Below are 17,650 nucleotides of genomic sequence, written 5' to 3' on the forward strand. Positions count from 1 at the left end.
GATTCAAAACGCAAAGAAGTATATTCGTTGATCAGCACCTGCTCTGTGGCTGGGTAGCTGGGGGAGAAAATGTCAATGTCTTGTTCTGGAGATTGAGACAGTCAGCATTTTGACACAAACCACAGACAATCCACCCACCCACCCCCTACACTTCCATCATCACAGATGCTGCTCAGCTCACTGAGTTCCTTCAGAAAATGGTTGGAGACGGCAGATCTGAGGTACCGTGTCTCTTAAAGAGTCTGTGTTGTAAATACTCAACAGATCCAAGATTGAATATACACGAGTGTAAAGGAGAAGGAAATAATTGTTATTCCGGATCTGATGAAGCACAAACTCAGATAGTGTATGCAAAGGAAAACTCGGTATTTTTTTTTAATCGTTCTGGTGGTGGGGTGCGGTTGTTAGTTGTGGATGTGTTGAACTGTCTTACTGCTTGAGGAAAGTAACTGATTTTGAGTCTGGTGGTCCTGCTGTGGATGCTACGTAGCTTCCTCCCTCACGGGGCGGGGAAAACAGCCCGTAGGCAGGATAGGTGGGATCGTTCCTAACACCGCTGGCCCTTGTCCGGAGCCTTTCTGTATATACGTCCCTGATGAGAGGTGGGATGGGGGTGCCGGTGATACGTCTGGGCAGTTTTGACTACCCGTTGTAGAGCCTTCCAGTTGGCCACAGTTATGCAGCATGTTAGCCTGTCCTCTGCAGCACAGCTGTAGAAGGACGCGAGTGTAGATGTGAGTACAGGTCAGACAATGTCTGTGGAAACGGGAGATACCACTGGTCTATGGCTTTAAATACAAGTTTGAAAACTATGTTATTTACAGGTCGGGAGTTAAAGAGAGCAGGGACTGAGGAATTTTGGTAGCAGCCAGCATGAAGTCTCATTACACTGTGATGTTTAAGCATTCTCCCCATTTAGGTAATAGTCCACCCTATTGTTTCTCTTGCCAAAATGCATTACCATTCATTTCCCAACATTGTAGTCCATCTGCAACAATTTGCCCACTCTTCCAATTTGTCGAAGATTTGCTGCAATCGCATTGCTTCCTCAGCACTACCTACCCCTTCGCCGATCTTCGTATCATCAACAAATGCGGTCAGTAAAGGAGCCCAGCAGAAAGCAGTTGATTGGGCAACCAAGGTCAAGTGACCAAGCGGTTTGGAAAAAGTCATACCAATAAATAGAGGGGTAGCTCAATTGGAGCGGCCAGTGCAAAGCTGCCAGTAAAGGTCTGGAGCTTTGGGGCTTTGACTCATGGAGCGGCCTTGTTGAGGGAAGAGCCTTGTGAGGGAAGTGCGAGTCTTTGGGTTGAGAGATTTTGGCAGTTTGACTGTGCAATCAAGTCAATTAAGATTTGAATAACTCAACAGAAAGCAGTTAATTAGACAATTCAAGATTTGAATAGCTCAGACTCAGCAGAAAGCAGCTGATTGAGCAATCGAGGTCAGGCGACCAAGCAGTTTGAAAAACTCAGACAAAAAAAAAGAGGGGTAGCTCAAGTGGAGCGGCCAGTAAACGAGTGGAGCTTTGCGGCTTTGACTCGGGGAGCAGCCTTGTTGAGGAAAGGTCCTTGTGAGGAAAGAGCGAGTCTTTGGCGAGGAAGCTGAGGGAGGAGACTACGCCACAGTTTGTGAGGGTGAGAGGTGGTGAAGAGATGACAGGTAAACTGATTCAGTGTGATGCTTGCCTGATGTGGGAGGTCAGAGACACTGACCATGCCTCTGGCTGCTACAACTGTGAAAAGTGTGTCCAGGTTCAGCTCCTGAAGGACCGTGTTGGGGCACTGGAGAGGCAACTGGATGACCTCAGGTTCATCCGGGGAAAACGGGAGTTTTCTGGACAGGACCTACAGTGAAATCGTTACACCGAAGATAACAGAGGAGAGAACGGGGGCGACAATGAGGAAGAGATGGAAGCTTGAAGTACAGGAGACCCCGGGGGATGTGCCTCTTGAAAACATGTTCACCCTCTTGGAAGCTTGGGACAGAAGACACTGTCAGTCTGAGAGGTGAACGGGTCTGCGAGTCAAAAATTGGCACTGAAGCAAAGCCAAAGAGACAGACGACTGGCAGAGCTGTGGGTTTTAGATTCTTAGACCACTGGGATCGGTTTTGGGGTAAGGATGAATTGTACAAAAGGGACGGGTTGCACCTTAGCAGTCGGGGGACCAGCATTCTGGCCGGCAGGTTTGCCACTGCAACACGGGTGTGTTTAAACTAATAAGTGTGGGGAGGAGACGAACTGGAAATATAAGGATGGAGTTAAAGGGAAAGACTGAATAAGAAAAGTTAAGAAATACATCAGAATTTACAGGGCAGAAAGCTCCGGAAGGGATCCGAGAGTATGGCCAAGTGCAATAGGACCAATGTGACAACCTAGGGGAGTAATGGATTAAAAGTATTATATATGGATGAGCTTGAATTTCAGTTGGAAGTTGGTAAGTATGATATTGTAGGAATAACAGAGACTTGGCTGCAAGAGGACCAGGGCTGGGAAATGAATATTCAAGGATATACATCCTATCGAAAGGACAGACAGGTGGGCAGACGGGGTGGGGTGGCTCTGCTGGTGAGGAATGAAATACAATCCCTTGCAAGGAGTGACATAGGATCAGGAGATGCAGAGTCCGTATGGATAGAACTGAGAAATTGTAAAGGCAAAAAGACCCTAATGGGAGTTATCTACAGACCCCCAAATAGTAGCCTGGATATAGGGTGCAAGTTGAATCAAGATCTAAAATTAGCATGTTACAAAGGTAATTCTACAGTTGTAATGGGGGATTTCAACGTGCAGTTAGACTGGGAAAATCAGATTGGTACTGGACCCCAAGAAAGGAGTTTGTGGAGTGCCTCCTAGATGGATTCTCAGTATAGCTTGTGCTGGAGCCTACCAGGGAGAAGGCAATTCTGGATCTAGTGTTGTGTAATGAACCGGATTTGATAAGGAAACCCGAGGTAAAGGAGCCATTACGAGGTAGTGACAATAATATGTTAGGTTTTAATCTACAATTTGAGAGGGAGAAGGGGAAATCGGAAGTGTCAGTATTACAGTTGAACAAAGGGGTCTATGGAGCCATGAGGGAAGAGCTAGTCAAAGTTGACTGAAAGGATATCCTCGCAGGGATGACAGTGGAACAACAATGGCAGGTATTTCTGGGAATAATTCAGAAGGTGCAGGATCAGTTCATTCCAAAGAGTAAGAAAGATTCTAACCGTGGCTAGCAAGGGAAGTCAACTATAAAACATAAGAGAGAAGAAATATAACATAGCAAAGATAAGCGGCAAGCCAGAGGACTGGGAACATTTAAAGAACAATAGGTTACTAAAAAAGGCAATATGCGGAGACTATAAAGGAGGATAGTAAAAGCTTCTTTAGGTATGTGAAGAGGAAAAAGTTAGTTAAAACCAAAGTTTGGCCCTTGAAGGCAGAAACAGGTGAATTTACTATGAGGAGTGAGAAAATGGCAGACGAGTTGAACAGATACTTTGGATCTGTCCTCACTAGGGAAGACACAGACGATCTCCCAGATATACTAGTGTCCAGAGGACATAGGGTAATGGAGGGACTGAAGGAAATTCACATTATGCAGAAAAAGGTGTTGGGTAGACCGATGGGACTGAAGGCTGATAAATCCCCAGGGCCTTATGGTCTGCATCCCAGGGTATTTACGGAGGTGGCTCTAGAAATCGTGGACGCATTGGTAATCATTTTCCAATGTTCTATAGATTCAGGATCGGTTCCTGAGAATTGGAGGATAGCTAATGTTATCCAGCTTTTTAAGAAAGAGGGGAGAGAGAAAACAGGGAATTATAGACCAGTTAGCCTGACATCAGTGGTAGGGAAGATGCTGGAGTCAATTATAAAAGATGAAATAACGGCATATTTGGATAGCAGTCAGCATGTATTTACGAAGGGGAAACCACGTTTGACTAATCTTCTGAAATTTTTTGAGGATCTAACTATTTAAATGGACAAGAAAGAGCCAGTGGATGTAGTGTACCTGGACTTATAGTAAGCCTTTGATAAGGTCCCATATAGGAGATTAGTGGGCAAAATTAAAACACATGGTATTGGGGGTAGGGTACTCACATGGATAGAAAATTGGTTGGCAGTCAGGAAACAAAGAGTAGGGATTAATGGGTACTTTTCAGAATGGCAGACAGTGACTCGTCGGGTACCGCAAGGCTCGGTGCTGGGACCTCAGCTATTTACAACATACATTAATGATTTAGATGAAGGGATTAAAAGTAACATTCGCTAATTTGCAGATGACAGAAAGCTGGGTTGTAGTGTAAAATATGAGGAGGATAGACTCCAACGATTCAATCACTTAGGTTAGGCTAACTGGCCTGTAATTCCACAAACAAGAGAAAATCTGCAGATGCTGGAAGTCCAAGCAACACACACAAAATGTTGGAGGAGCTCAGCAGGCCAGACAGCAGCTATGGAACAGCTGACGTTTTGGGCCGAGATCCTTCGGCAGGACTGGAGACAAAAAGCTGAGGAGTAGATTCGAAAGGTGGAGGGGGGAGAGAGAAATGACAGGTGATAGGTGAAACTTGGAGGGGAGGGGATGAAGCAAAGTGTATGAAGTTGATTCTTGATAGAGACGGAAGGCCATGGAAGCAAGAAAAAGGTGGGAGGGTCACCAGAGGGAGGCGATGGACAGGCAAGGGGATAGCATGTGAGATGTACGAGGGCATGGGGAACGGTGAAGGGGGAGAGGAAGCCTTTCTGGACACTTAAGAAATCGATATTCATGCCATCAGGTTGGACGCTGCTCAGACGGAGCGTAAGGTGTTGTTCCTCCAACCCGAGTGTGGCCTTATCCTGACGGTGCAGGATGCCATGGACTGACGTATCCGAATGGGAAGAGGAAATAAAATGGGTGGCCACTGGGAGATCACGCTTGTTCTGGCGGACACAGTGCAGACGCTCGGCGAAACCGTTCGCCACTCTATGTCCGGTCTCATCGACAGACAACAGACCATACCGAGATCAACTACGCCTCCCTCTTTTGCTCTCTCCACCCACTATTTTCCTTTCTTCCATGCCTTCTGTCTCTTTTACTAACCAACTTCCTAGCTCTTTGCTCATCCCTCCCCCTCCAAATTTCACCTATCGCCTGGCATTTCTCTCTCCCCTCCCACCCCGCCCTCCACCTTTCAAACCGACTCCTCAGCATTTTATCTCCAGTCCCACCGAATGTTCTCAGCCCGAAACATTGACTGTACTTTCTCCATAGATGTGCTGAGTTTCTCCATCATTTTCTGTGTGATAGCCTATAATTTATTTCTTTTGTCTTTATCCCTTCTTTATGCTTCTTTTTGTTACCTATTGTTAGATTTTAGAACCTTCCAAATCAACTAGCTTTTCTCTCACTTCTGCTACATTATATTGCATTTCCTATTCTATTATGCAGTCCCTAGCTGCCTCCTAAGGGATCATTTACAATAATCTCCCTGATAAGATCTGATCTCAGAGTGTCAGGGACATGCAGGGTATCACAGAGTGCCGGGAACCTATTAGGGACGTGTGGGGTTTCACAGTGTCTCAGGACACTGCCAGGGATGTGTAGGGTCTCACAGGGTACTGGGAACCTGTCAAGCTGTGTGGAGACTCACAGTGCATCAGGACCTTGCCAAGGTTGTGTGGTGTCTAACGGCGTGTCTGGACCCTGTCAGGGGTGTGTGGGGTGTCATAGTGTGTCAGGGCCCTGTCAGGGGTGTGAGGGGCTTCACAATGTGTCTGGACCCTGTCAGGGCTGTGCGGGGTCTCATTGTGTCAGGACCCTGTCAGTGGTGTGTGGTGTCTCACAGTGTGTCAGGACGCATGTCAGAGTTGTGTGGGGCCCCACAATGTGTCCGGACCCTGTCAAGGGTATGATCGGTCTGACAGTGTGTCAGGAACCAGTCAGGTCTGTCTGGGGTCTCACAGTGTGTCAGAAATCTGCCAGGGGTGTGTGGGGTCTCTGTGTCGGAACACTGTCAGGGGTGTGTGGGGTCTCACAGCATGACAGGATCCTGTCAGGAGTGCATGGGTCTCTCTATGTATCAGGAACTTGCTGGGTGTCTGTGTGGTCTCACTGTGTGTCAGTACCCTGCCAAGGGTTTGTGAAGTCTCACAGTGTCTCAGGACCCTGTCAGGGGTGTGCAGTGTCCCACGGTGTGTCAGGAACCTGTCAGGTGTTTGTGGGGTCTCACAGTATGTCAGGACCCTGTCATTAGTGGGTGGGGATTCACAGTGTGTCAGGACCCCGTCAGGGGTGTGTGCGGTCCCACAGTATGTCCGGAACCTGTCAGGGTTGTCTGGTGTCTGGCTGTGTGTCAGGACCTGCCAGCGATGAGTGTGGTCTCACAGTGTGTCAGGACCCTGTCCGCGATGTGTGGGGTCTCACAGAGTTTCTGGACCCTGCCAGCGATCTGTGTGGTCTCACAATGTGAGAAGACTGTACCAGTGGTGTGTAGGGTCTCACAGTGTATTGGGACCATGTCAGAGGGGTGTGGGGTCTCACAGTGTGTCAGGACCGTGTCTGGGGTGTGTGGGGTCCCAAACTGTGTCAGAACCCTGTTAGGGGTGTGTGGGGTCTCCATTCAAAGTGTTCGGCTGTAATAGGGAGCGTAGGAAAACATTAATTGTAGACATATTTTCTTTAGAGAATATGACAGTGGTAGAAATGGTGTTCTTCAATAGTCAGGGAGAGATTCTGTTTCATGTACAGAAATGGCTGTAGGAATTTCACTGTCGTGTTTGTTCCCTCGGCAAACAACATGAGGAATAGTGAACAAAAAGCTTGTAGCGATTTCCCAAACCCATGGTGCAGAGAAACTGAGGGGTTCATTGACCTGATGTGGACTGGAACAGCATTAACAGAGGTGAGTAGTTTGTAAACATTCTGATTCATCTATCTCTGGTCCCATATTTAAATTATCATCTTTGGAATTTGTTCTTGTAATTGAGAGAGACAGAACCAGGGTTCTGGCCGAGATTCCTTATATTTCTGTTGAGAGCTTTGAATAATCAGATAAACATGGGCTGATGCAATATTAATAAGTTTTGTGATGTTTGTCTTTCCTACGCGCTCTCCTCTGTTAAATGTGCAGTTGAGTGATCCAACTCAGTCTGCAGTGATGAAGCCTTACAATCTCTTGAGCCCATGAACTGCCCCGGGCTCCGTTTTCACAGTCATGATGGGCTTATAGATGTAGTGAGCTTTCCATCCAGACGGTCACAGTTTAACTAATTGCAAAATTATTTAGAGATATTTTCAGTCATTTTCACCTTCCTTGCCGCGATCCCACAACCCTCGGTTTCTCTGTCCTAATTCCCATCTCTCACCCTTCCACAGTGTCCATCGCACAACACCGGCAGACATGAATTTCAGCTTTTGTGGACTGAGCTGAGGAATATGTCACCCAGTCTCACCCTCTCTAACACTGTAGCAGTGTTTGCACTAGGGAGAGTAGATGTGAACACAGTGTGTTCATATGCTGCTCTGTGGTTGAACAGACCAGTTGGGATGTTACCTGATTTTCTAATTAAACTGATGCTATTATTACTATTTTGTGACTGCAACTTCAGTGGATGCCCAACTCTAAGAAAAGATAATCTGCTGTGGGAAATTTAGAAATCGGTTAAGAATGAGTCTGTTCCAGAGAGGGCAGTGGCTATCAAGAGAAGGTTTTGACATCTTGTGTGAAGAAATATAAGTTTTTAATTCCATTTTCCATATCCCCCTCTCCCTTTCTCCACATAGACTCGCAGAGGAGGGACTTTTAGGCCCTGGAGCGGTGTGACCAATTTCCTCAAACTCGCCAGCTCTCTGCCTCTTTCCTCAAAATGACCTTTGAAAACATTCCCTCTAAGAAACATGTGTTCTCACTGTGTTCTCTGTCACAGTGCCCATATTTACCTGGTCAGATCCCTGTGGCTCAACAACCTAACCGCCGTACGCAAATTACAACCGTTGGTGGAAACAGAGGTCAAGTTTCAACTTAATGAACTCTGCTGCAGCCCATTCTGGGCTATTGCATACCGCCCCACTACTGGAGGGATTTTGAGGCTTTAGAGAGGGAGCAGAAGAGGTTTACCGGGATGCTGCCTGGTTCAGAGGGCATGTGCTATCATGAGAGTCTGGATAAAATTAGATTGTTTGCTCTGGATCATCGGAGGCCAAGGGGAGCTCTGACACAGGTTGAGAATATTATGAGAGGCAGAGATAGAGTGGACAGAGATCATCAGTTTGTCGCGGTTGAAATGTCTATTACCAGAGGGAATATATTGAAGGTGAGATGGTGTAGAATGAAGTATGATGTGAGGGAGAGCTTTTCATTCATCAGAGAGCCGTGGCTGCATGGACCGCGCTGCCCAGTAAGGTGATAGAGACAAATTATCAGAAGCTTTTAAGAGTCGTTTGGATAGACACATGGATGTAAGGAAGATGGAGGAGTATGGACATGGTGTAGGAAGGAGAGATTAGAGTTGGGTTATGTTGATTTACTTCTCAGCTGGTTCGGCACAATATTATATGACTAATGACCTATTCCTGTGTTATACTCTTCAATATTCAATGCACGTTCACTTACCTTTCAGCTCACTGAGAACCTTGATTAAACCTTGAGCGGGATTTGATCGATGGGAGGGATCACAACCTGTTTGAATTTAAACACATTGAGGGAATGATGTGTAAAATTTTAAAGTGTGCTGTATTCAATCCAAATTTGAATTAATCTCTGATATTTTCTCACCATATATCTGTATTTCGTTCAGTATTTTGTCCAACATTGCAACATCATTCCACATTTTCACAAAGGTTTCCCACATCACCCTCCGGGCGCGGGAGCCTTTCTCCATCACCAGGCTCAGGAGGAGTTTAGAACTGTCCGCCTGCTCTCCCTTATCAGCGAGATCAGAGATTTTCTGTGAAGAGTAACAGTGAACATATCAGGGACTGACAGATTCACACAGAGAATGAGAAGTAAATGATGTGCTCTGTAACGGGATCACATTGAGCAGTCACCCGGACAGGTGCTGCTCCTGTCTGAACGTGGACTGTACATTCTGAGTGCAGAGCACAAGGAGGGACATTCACTGTGCACCTGGTCCACCAGTCAATGACATCCTTCATTGATGTGGCTCCAATTCCATAAATAATCCCTCACCGGATTTGACGGTGTAAAACAGAAATCATAAAATAACGATCACAGAGGAAGAAATAAAACTGGAGGGTTTTATTTTATATAACAGATTGAACAGCCTCAGAGAAGTTGCAGAAATTATCATGTGATTCATCTCCTCAGTCCGCCAGTGTCCAACATGACAGCGGATTACTGGCTGACATCTGACACCTTTCGCTTCCCTTTTCCAGTAGAGGTTTTTTCAGTGATTACACGTTACAACATGGCAATGTTCCCCGATTCACACTGTTTGCAGTTACGGATTGTAACAGAATTATCTCCACCCAGAACTAAACACACCCGGGCTCCTGTGGCATTCACTGATGATGTCCCGGTTCTCACTGACATCCTGCCGTCACTCTGTACATTTTTCACAGACTGAAACTTCCTGTCATATTTGCATTTAATGCTGTAAGTCCACAGACCTGTTACTTGCTCAACTCACTCTGAACATCGAGCGGCTCCCCACCAGTCCGCGGGGTCTTTTCACCTCTTTCCATCTCCGGTTCAGATTCACATGTTCGGGATTGCATGTGGAGTACTTATTTCCCAGTTATTCTTTTATCTAATTTAATATCCGTTGAGTCAAAGATCCGACAGCCATCAGTCCTGTGATGTGTGAAAATTCAAACCCATTCTCCCTCCCACTCACCCGATGTTCCTCTCTGCTGAACTGTTTCTCAGCCTTTAACGCCAGACTCACTCCGTGAACCCGTCCTTCCATCGCCTGCTCTAGCCTGTCCCGGTAGAAGTCCGTCAACTGCAGCAGCTGGAAATCGTCCCAGCTTGCCAGGAGCTCGGTGATCACTGAGCCCGGACCTGTGAAGGAAAATGAGGAGCATTAAAGAAATTACTGACCTCATACTGGACAGTAACGTTCCCTTTGGAACCTAAAGATCACCAAACACAGTCCGAAATATATGTATATGGGGATGGGGGGTGGGGGGGGGGGAGGTGGGGTGGAACAGGCTTTGGCCGGGGGATCGGGGGCGCCGGGGTTGTAGGAGCAGGTATAGTTTCATCTGTTGAAGGCTGCTCTTTCGTGTCCCCAGGAATATAACTCTCTGTTTGGAAAGGACTCTGCTTATTCCTAAGAATATAGTAACCCAGCACCATCACTCTCCTGGTGCTGCCCATCACCACTGCTTTGCTCTCGGTTACTGTCTGCCGGCCTGATCAAACCCTTCCTCAGCAAATCTCTGGAGAATCTCACAAAATGCTGGAGGTACTCAGCATGTCAGGCAGCATCTATGGAGGAGAATAAGCAATCAACGTTTTGGGCCAAGGCCCTTCATCGGACTGGAAATGAGGGAACAGAAATTCTAGATATTGCCACATTACTTTCCATTCATCGTGGACCTCATCAGAAATGTCAAATCTTTATTCCTCTCCATGGATGCTGCCTGACCTGCTGAGTTCTGCCAATATTTTGTGTCTTTTTATTGCCCAAAACTTTCAGCATCTGCAGAATGTCATGTCTTCTAGAGTAACTCGCTATTTTAATGTGCATCACAATCTTTTACAGGAGCAGCAGCAGACGGTAATTGTACACCTTCTACGTTTGACTGTATTTCCCCCAGAAATGTTAACTCTCTCTCTTATCTCTCTGCTCAGTTTTCACAAACACGTTGTGAATTCCCAATATTGAACTAAACACAGACGCAGAATCAGCAGAGTATTTATAAATTAAAATAATTCGCCAACATACCCGTGTCCTTTCCCGATGTTGACGACACTGGAAGTCCTCCCCTGCCTGCACATTGACCCATTGTGAGGACAGGTGTGATCAGATTTTGTTGCTCTGTAACAAAACAAATAACAGGAGGGTCAAACATTAATTGGGGTTTAAAGGAGAACACTGTTATGTTTTTAAACTGAGGCAAACACTTCCAAACATCTTGGGCCTGTCCACTGAAGCCTTGACAGGGCCTGATCCAGCTGAGCCCATCGATTTCCGCACTCTCCATCTATTGTACACCGTGCCGGGACTTCTGGGGTACCTACGTGCTTATATTGCAGACAATTCCCTTTTCGGAGCCAGTCTTGTGTCCTCGAATGGGAGTGATGTGTCAATGGAATGGCAAGGCAGGTTGAGCAGACAGCGCCCACTGCTTTGGCCCTCCTACCACTGGTGGTGCTATGGTGAGTAATGGACAACCGTTACAGCAGTGTGGGTTGAAACATTTCTGCTGATTATTGGGACATCCATTCCTCTCGTCACTGAATTATACAGATTTCTCAGTCACACCTGATTCTCACCATCTCCTTTCAGTTTTACATCCCCTGGCATTGACACCAGTGGCAATGCATGGTTTGAGTCTATATAGAACCACTCTGACATCCTGAACAATGCAACCTCACACATAGCATCATGACATCTTGTTCTGAACCTCTATGTTATCTCCAGCAGAACTTTAAGACCATTATTATCATCTACACTCGGTCAAGATTTCTTTGGACACAGCACCTGGCTATTATCAGATAGTTATATGGTACCTTGTTAAGCACAATGTAGACCCGCCATACATCCGAAACAGGAAGTTGGGAAAATTCATTGTAACCTGTTGCAATATGAACCAGACTCCTGAATTTAGTATCAAACTTTCTAACCATGTCATGTACATTCATATACAAATCAATGACATGAATATCTAATTAACGAGGCCTCGACACTGACATGCACTTCCCACTCGTCACGGACATCCATTCGTTAAATCCATCTTCAGTCATCACCCTCTGCTTTCTGTCATTGAACCCGGTGTGAATCCAGCTCACCAGCTCCCCGAGAATCCCACGTGACCTATCCTTCCCGATGAGCTGTCATGCGGGATCTTGTTACAGACTTTTCCAAAGTTCAGATGAATATGTTACAATCCAGCAACAATGAATATAAGATTGAAACAGGGTTTTTATAACAAATAAAACATTTATTAAACACTGCTAAAAAAAACAAAAAGTAAACAAACGACTAACAACCGGAAGTCAGCTGCGATACGGCAGCTCGAACAGTTCTTAAAGCGAGAATCCGAAAACAGTTCTTAAAACGATAACGCAAAAACAGTTCTCAGAAGTAGTAATACGAAAGTCCAAAATTTTACCCAGTCGCTTAGAAGAGACTTCTTGAAACGATTTAAATTCTCTTTCACGTCGTGTTACTGCTGTTCCCAGACGAAGTATGTTTTGATCAAAGGATTCATGATGAAGAAAATGAAACGGCTTAAAGGCACTGACCTTTCTTTGGCGAAACTTCACCCAACCCTCTATTTTTCTGGTAGAACAGGAGTTATCATGGGCATAGCTGACAAATTCCTTCCGAATGAGAATCAAACAAGGTCGAACCTGCTTTACCATCGAAATCAACTTTCCTCGATCATTAACTTACCGAACTTCAAATCTTCACTCTCCAATGACTGGACTGGCAGTATTATGGCAAAACTGACGGGAATAACCTTTGACTTAAGGCAGAAAGTAAAACTCCACTTTTAAATGAATCTGCGTCATAACATCGGAATACACAGAAGCGTGGTGTCACTACCAAATTCAACCACGAACTGCCCACGTCACAGGGTGGGGTTCTCCTTTAATACCCGGTTGGGGGGGAAACTATCACATGACCTCTCACTGGCGGGAAAATGACATCAATCCCCCATCACAAGACCATTACCTCATCTCCAGCATAGCTTCAATTACATCATGGTCACGTGACTGGTATAAGATACCCACGGGTACGTAACAAATAACATCACTGCTCTATTTTATCTGTCTTCAGTTAGCTCTTCAAAAGTTTCTAGAATACTTGTCAGATATGATGTCCCACTGAGTGGTGCAGATGACAATTTCCCCACAATCAATGTTCAACCGACCGAGACTTCAGCTTCACGGTAGACTGAGGAAATTCCAATCCAGTTGTAGAATTGCCGACCTGGACTGAAGCTTGCATACTGCCAGTTCCATACCCTCAGAGTCACTAACCCAATATTATGACCCATACAAAGACGTTATGGTGCCGGCGATTTGCCGTGGTGTTCCTGCCATTTCCGATTCACAAACTGATGTTGAACTGGAACCTAATGACCCTTTGCCGGGGCTGGGGCTCAGTTTGGTTCACCGGTCTGTAGATTGTGAGAAGATGCAGATACACTTCAGCTTGTTTCCAACAACTAAACTGAGCAGGTTTGATCACAATGGCATTGCTGTGTGGGATCTTGCCCAGCACAGCTGTCTGCCATGCTTCCGCTCAGTGTAGCAGGAAGAAAATGTAAAATTATAAAATAGAAAAATATGGGAACTCCGTACATCAGGTTACATCCGAGAAAGGAGAAATGGTGGAAGATCCAATATCTGAACTGGAACTGTCCAAGATGCTGTCGATCGGCTTATCCAGTATTTTCGTCTTTTTACTTGAAATTTCCTGCAACTGTAGCTTTATCCCACCTCTTTATATTATGCACAGATGGTAACTGATTGTAAAATACCAGCAACACGCTAAAATGTTTGTTGGTTATCAGTTCATTCTGACCCTGGTGTAATACACTCCATACAATCAATGCCGGCCGAATGGCCGCATTCAGTGTGTTGGGAATATGTAAAACAATTATCGACCCCAGCCATCGATCCATCTGAAGCTTGGAACCGATACCGAGCCGGTTGTTGGAAGTAAAGTTCCCCAGGTACATCTTAATGGACGGGTTCAGTCTCGGCATCACCACTCACCCCGCTCCTGGGACCAGAACACCAGGGGCTGAGCGGCGGCTCCTCTCAGGCGGTTCAGTGTGAAGGACCTACAACCCTGACTGACCCCTGCAGTTTGTGTCCAGGAAGTGGAACGAGGCGGCCAGTTCGAGGAAGTTAAAGGGACTCACTGCCCAAAATCTCTACCCTCCACCCGCCCCCCGCCCCCCCCCCCCAACCGGGATCGGCCTCAGTACTCACCGCTGGGAAATTGTCGGTCGCGTTCACCCTGAGTGACCGGCCTCAATACTCACTGATGAGAACTTGGTCAAATTGTTCTCCAGACAGAGATCGGTCTTCCGGCTCCAAGCCGATGATCCGCTTCAACAGAGAATGGAAAGAAAACCACCGCCCATCCGGGGACTGTGAGCGCGGGGGCGGAGCTTTGACGGTAGAACTCTCACGTGCTGCAGATTGGCGTTTGAAATGGGAGTGAGAAACAGGATCATGTGACGGGAGGAGGGTCTCCCATCTGAACCGGTTTCACACGCTGCCCGACCTACCTGCCGCATTTTACACCTTATTTCGTATTTACACCAACTACAATTTTCAGTTTTTCCCTCTGCATCTTCCATGTCCCGATTACTCCACCACCCGGTTCTTAGAGTTACGGGATCAATTCCCATCCCGGTCCGATACAGAATTCCCACTCCAACAGGAATTATGCAGGTTTCATTGAAAACACTTCTATGTTTATAAACACTAATTTCTATTTACATTCCTCCGGAGCCTCACTGGACAGGAGCACTGAAACATCAAGTGAGAAACAGGAGGAGGTGGCCATTCTGTCCCTTAAACCATCAACAAGATGACGGCAGCTCTTCAATCTCAGCCACAGGTTTGTGCCCGATCCTCATTTCCTCGATCCCTTCGGTCTCCACACATCTGCCGGCCTCTGTTTTATGTGAGGACGATGACTGAGACTTCCCCCTGCAGGAGTCAGTCTGGCGAATCTCCAAAGCAAACACTCTCTCACTTCTTATAATCCTCCATGGAATTAAATTCCATTTCTGCAGCCCCGTGTGGCCCGCACCACTCACCTCGCACTCCGTCATTATTTCCACCTTCCCACCTCTCCCCTCAACTGGATCCACCTCTCACTCCCCAGCTCTTGTCCCATCCCCAAACCTCGCGTCTTTTCTCCGACTATTTGCCGTCCACTCACAATCCAGAGGGAGTGTCTCGGCCCGAAATGTTGACGGTCCATTTTCCTACACAGATGCTGCCCGACCCACTGAGTTCCTCCGGCAGTTTGTTCTTTGGTCTGTATAACCCATGTTAGTATGGGGAGCGGGATTTTACACCTTATTCCAGGTACAATCTCAACAAAGCCCAAATAATTGTTACCGTAATTACCACACTCAAAGACGAGAAAGCTTGCAAATGCTGGAAATCCAAAACACCACACAAAATGATGGAAGAGTTCAGCACAACAGGCAGTATCTATGGGAAAGAATAAACAGTACACATTTTGGACCACGAGTCTTTTTCATTACTGAGGAGGAGGGGGAAGTGATCTGAATAAAGAGGTGGGGAAGTAGAAAGAGAGGAGGTGGAAGGTGATAGCTGAAGTCAAGTGATGGGCTGTTCAAGGGCTGGAGACGAAAGAATCGGAACGTTGTCAATGGGAGAAAGGGAAAGAGGGGGCACAGGAGGAAGTAATAGGCTGCTGAGCAGAAATGTAAGCTCTGGGTGGGGAGTGCGGAACTGAGAAGTGGGTGGGGGGTATTTGTTTACTGGAAGGAGATTTCAATATTCATACAATAAGGCTGGAGAGCACTCAGATTGAATATAAGTTCAGAGTGGGGTATAGAGTAATTGGGTGGGGGTATTTGTTTACTGGAAGAAGAATTCAATATTCATACAATAAGGTTGGAGAGCACTCAGATGGAATATAAGGTTTTGCTCCTCCACCCTGAGGGTGGTTTTATCTTGGCACAAGCGGAGGCCATTGATCGAGACGTCAGAATGGGAACGTTTGGCCACTGTAAAGTCCCCGTTGTGCCAGACGATACAGAGATGCTCGACAGAACGGTCTCCCAATTTATGGCGGGTCTCACCAATATAAAGGTGGCCGCATCGGGAGCACACGACGCAATAAATGACCCCAGCAGATTCGCAGGTGCTGTGCTCCTGGATGGATTGTTTTGTGTCTGAATGGAGGTGAGGGAGGAGGTGTACGGGTAGCTGTTGCACTTAGGACTCTTGCAGGGATATGTAGCTGGAGGGAGATTAGTGAGGTAAGGACAAGAGGAACTCTATTACTATTACGGTGGTCGGAAGTTGGGTGAACACGGACGTATGACAAATGTGAGCATCAATAGTGGAGGGAGGACAGCCACATCCTGGAAGCAGATGCAGCGGAAGCAAAGAAACTGAGAAAAGGGTAGAGCATTTTACAAGTGATAGGTTGGGAAAAGGTATGGTCGAGATTGCCAAGGGTATCAGTAGGTTTGTAAAAGACACAAAGTACACTGAAGATGTTGTGGTCAAATCAACACGTACAAACAAGCTAGAGGAACTCAGCAGGTCGGACAGCATCTGATGCTACCCGACCTGCTGAGCTCCTCCAGCTTGTTTGTACGTGTTGGTTTATAAAAGAAGCCGGTTGACAACTTGTCTCTGGAGATGAAGACAGAGAGAGATCAGGAAAGGACTCGAAGTTAGAATCAAACTTGCTAACCGTACCATGCTCATTCATATAAAAGCCAAAAGCATGAATAATGAGTTACACGTCTCGACAATTATACGCACATCCCACTCATCACAGGCCTCCATTCGCTACATCCATCTTCAATCATCTCCCTCTGCTTGTCATCGAGCCCGAAGTGAATCCACTTCACATGCTTCCCGAGAATCCCACGTGACCAAGCTTTCCAGATCAGCTGCAATGTTAGAGGCTTTACCAACGTCTATATGGACAGCATCACTGCCCAACTTCATCTATCTCCATAGTTATCTCTTCTAAAATCTCCAGAATTCTTGACAGGTATGATGTCCCACTAGGTGGTGCAGACGGAAATTTCTCCAAAACCAACGTCTAACCACCGTGACCTCAGCCTTACTGCAGACAGAAAAAAATCCAATCCCAGCTGTAAAATTACCAACCTGGATTGAAGCCCGTATACTGTCAGTTCTATAGTCTGAGAGACTCCATCTATATTATAAGCCACACACAGACGACTTGTTGCCGACTATTTGCCGTTGTGTCCCTGCCATTTTCGATTCACAGACCGAGGTGGGACGAGAACCTAACCTAAGGGTCTTCTGCCTGGGCTGTTGCTCAGGATGGTTCACGGTCTGTAGCTTGTGAGAGGATGCGAATACACTTCAGCTTGTCTCCAGCAGCTAACCTGAGCACATTTGATCACTATCTTCTTGCTGTGTGGGATCTTGCACAGCACAGTTGGCTGTGATGTTTCCCTCAGGGTAGCAGAAACACAATGTAAAGTTATAAAATGGAAAATGCTGAGACGCAGTACATCAGGGTACATCCGTGGAGGAGAAATGGTGAAGACACAGTTTCAGACCTGGGGCTATCCAAGATGCTGCCGATTTGCCGAATATTTCCAGCATTTTCTCTTTTTTACTTTAAATTTCCTGCAAGAACAGTTTTCGATTATTTTTAATGCACAGATATTAAATGAGTGGAGACTTGCGGATGTTGTTCACTTATTCAAGAAAGTGAGCAGAGATAGTCAAGAAATTTATACACTAGTGAGTCTTACTTCAGTGGTTGGGA

At 46.3% G+C, this 17,650-nt stretch overlaps 1 protein-coding gene across 3 annotated transcripts in view; it reads right to left on the bottom strand.

Annotated features, from left to right (window-relative positions):
* Nucleotides 1-17,650, bottom strand: part of LOC140722252 (NACHT, LRR and PYD domains-containing protein 12-like) — a 50,088-nt gene that overhangs the window by 3,808 nt on the left and 28,630 nt on the right. The window contains exons 1-5 of one of the 3 annotated variants that reach the window (XM_073037040.1): nt 12,842-13,006; nt 10,886-10,978; nt 9,830-9,996; nt 8,749-8,920; nt 8,587-8,652 (exon numbers count right to left, since the gene is read on the bottom strand). In XM_073037040.1, the coding sequence (XP_072893141.1) occupies nt 8,587-8,652; nt 8,749-8,920; nt 9,830-9,996; nt 10,886-10,946 (466 nt within the window). In that variant the 5' untranslated portion in view covers nt 10,947-10,978; nt 12,842-13,006. Of the gene's footprint in view, nt 1-8,586; nt 8,653-8,748; nt 8,921-9,829; nt 9,997-10,885; nt 10,979-12,841; nt 13,007-17,650 lie in introns of those variants that run through there. The other 2 variants (XM_073037038.1, XR_012097568.1) reach the window with 2 other exon arrangements.

This window comes from Hemitrygon akajei, unplaced genomic scaffold (assembly GCF_048418815.1).
Source record: "Hemitrygon akajei unplaced genomic scaffold, sHemAka1.3 Scf000073, whole genome shotgun sequence".
NCBI classification, from domain to species: Eukaryota; Metazoa; Chordata; class Chondrichthyes; order Myliobatiformes; family Dasyatidae; genus Hemitrygon; species Hemitrygon akajei.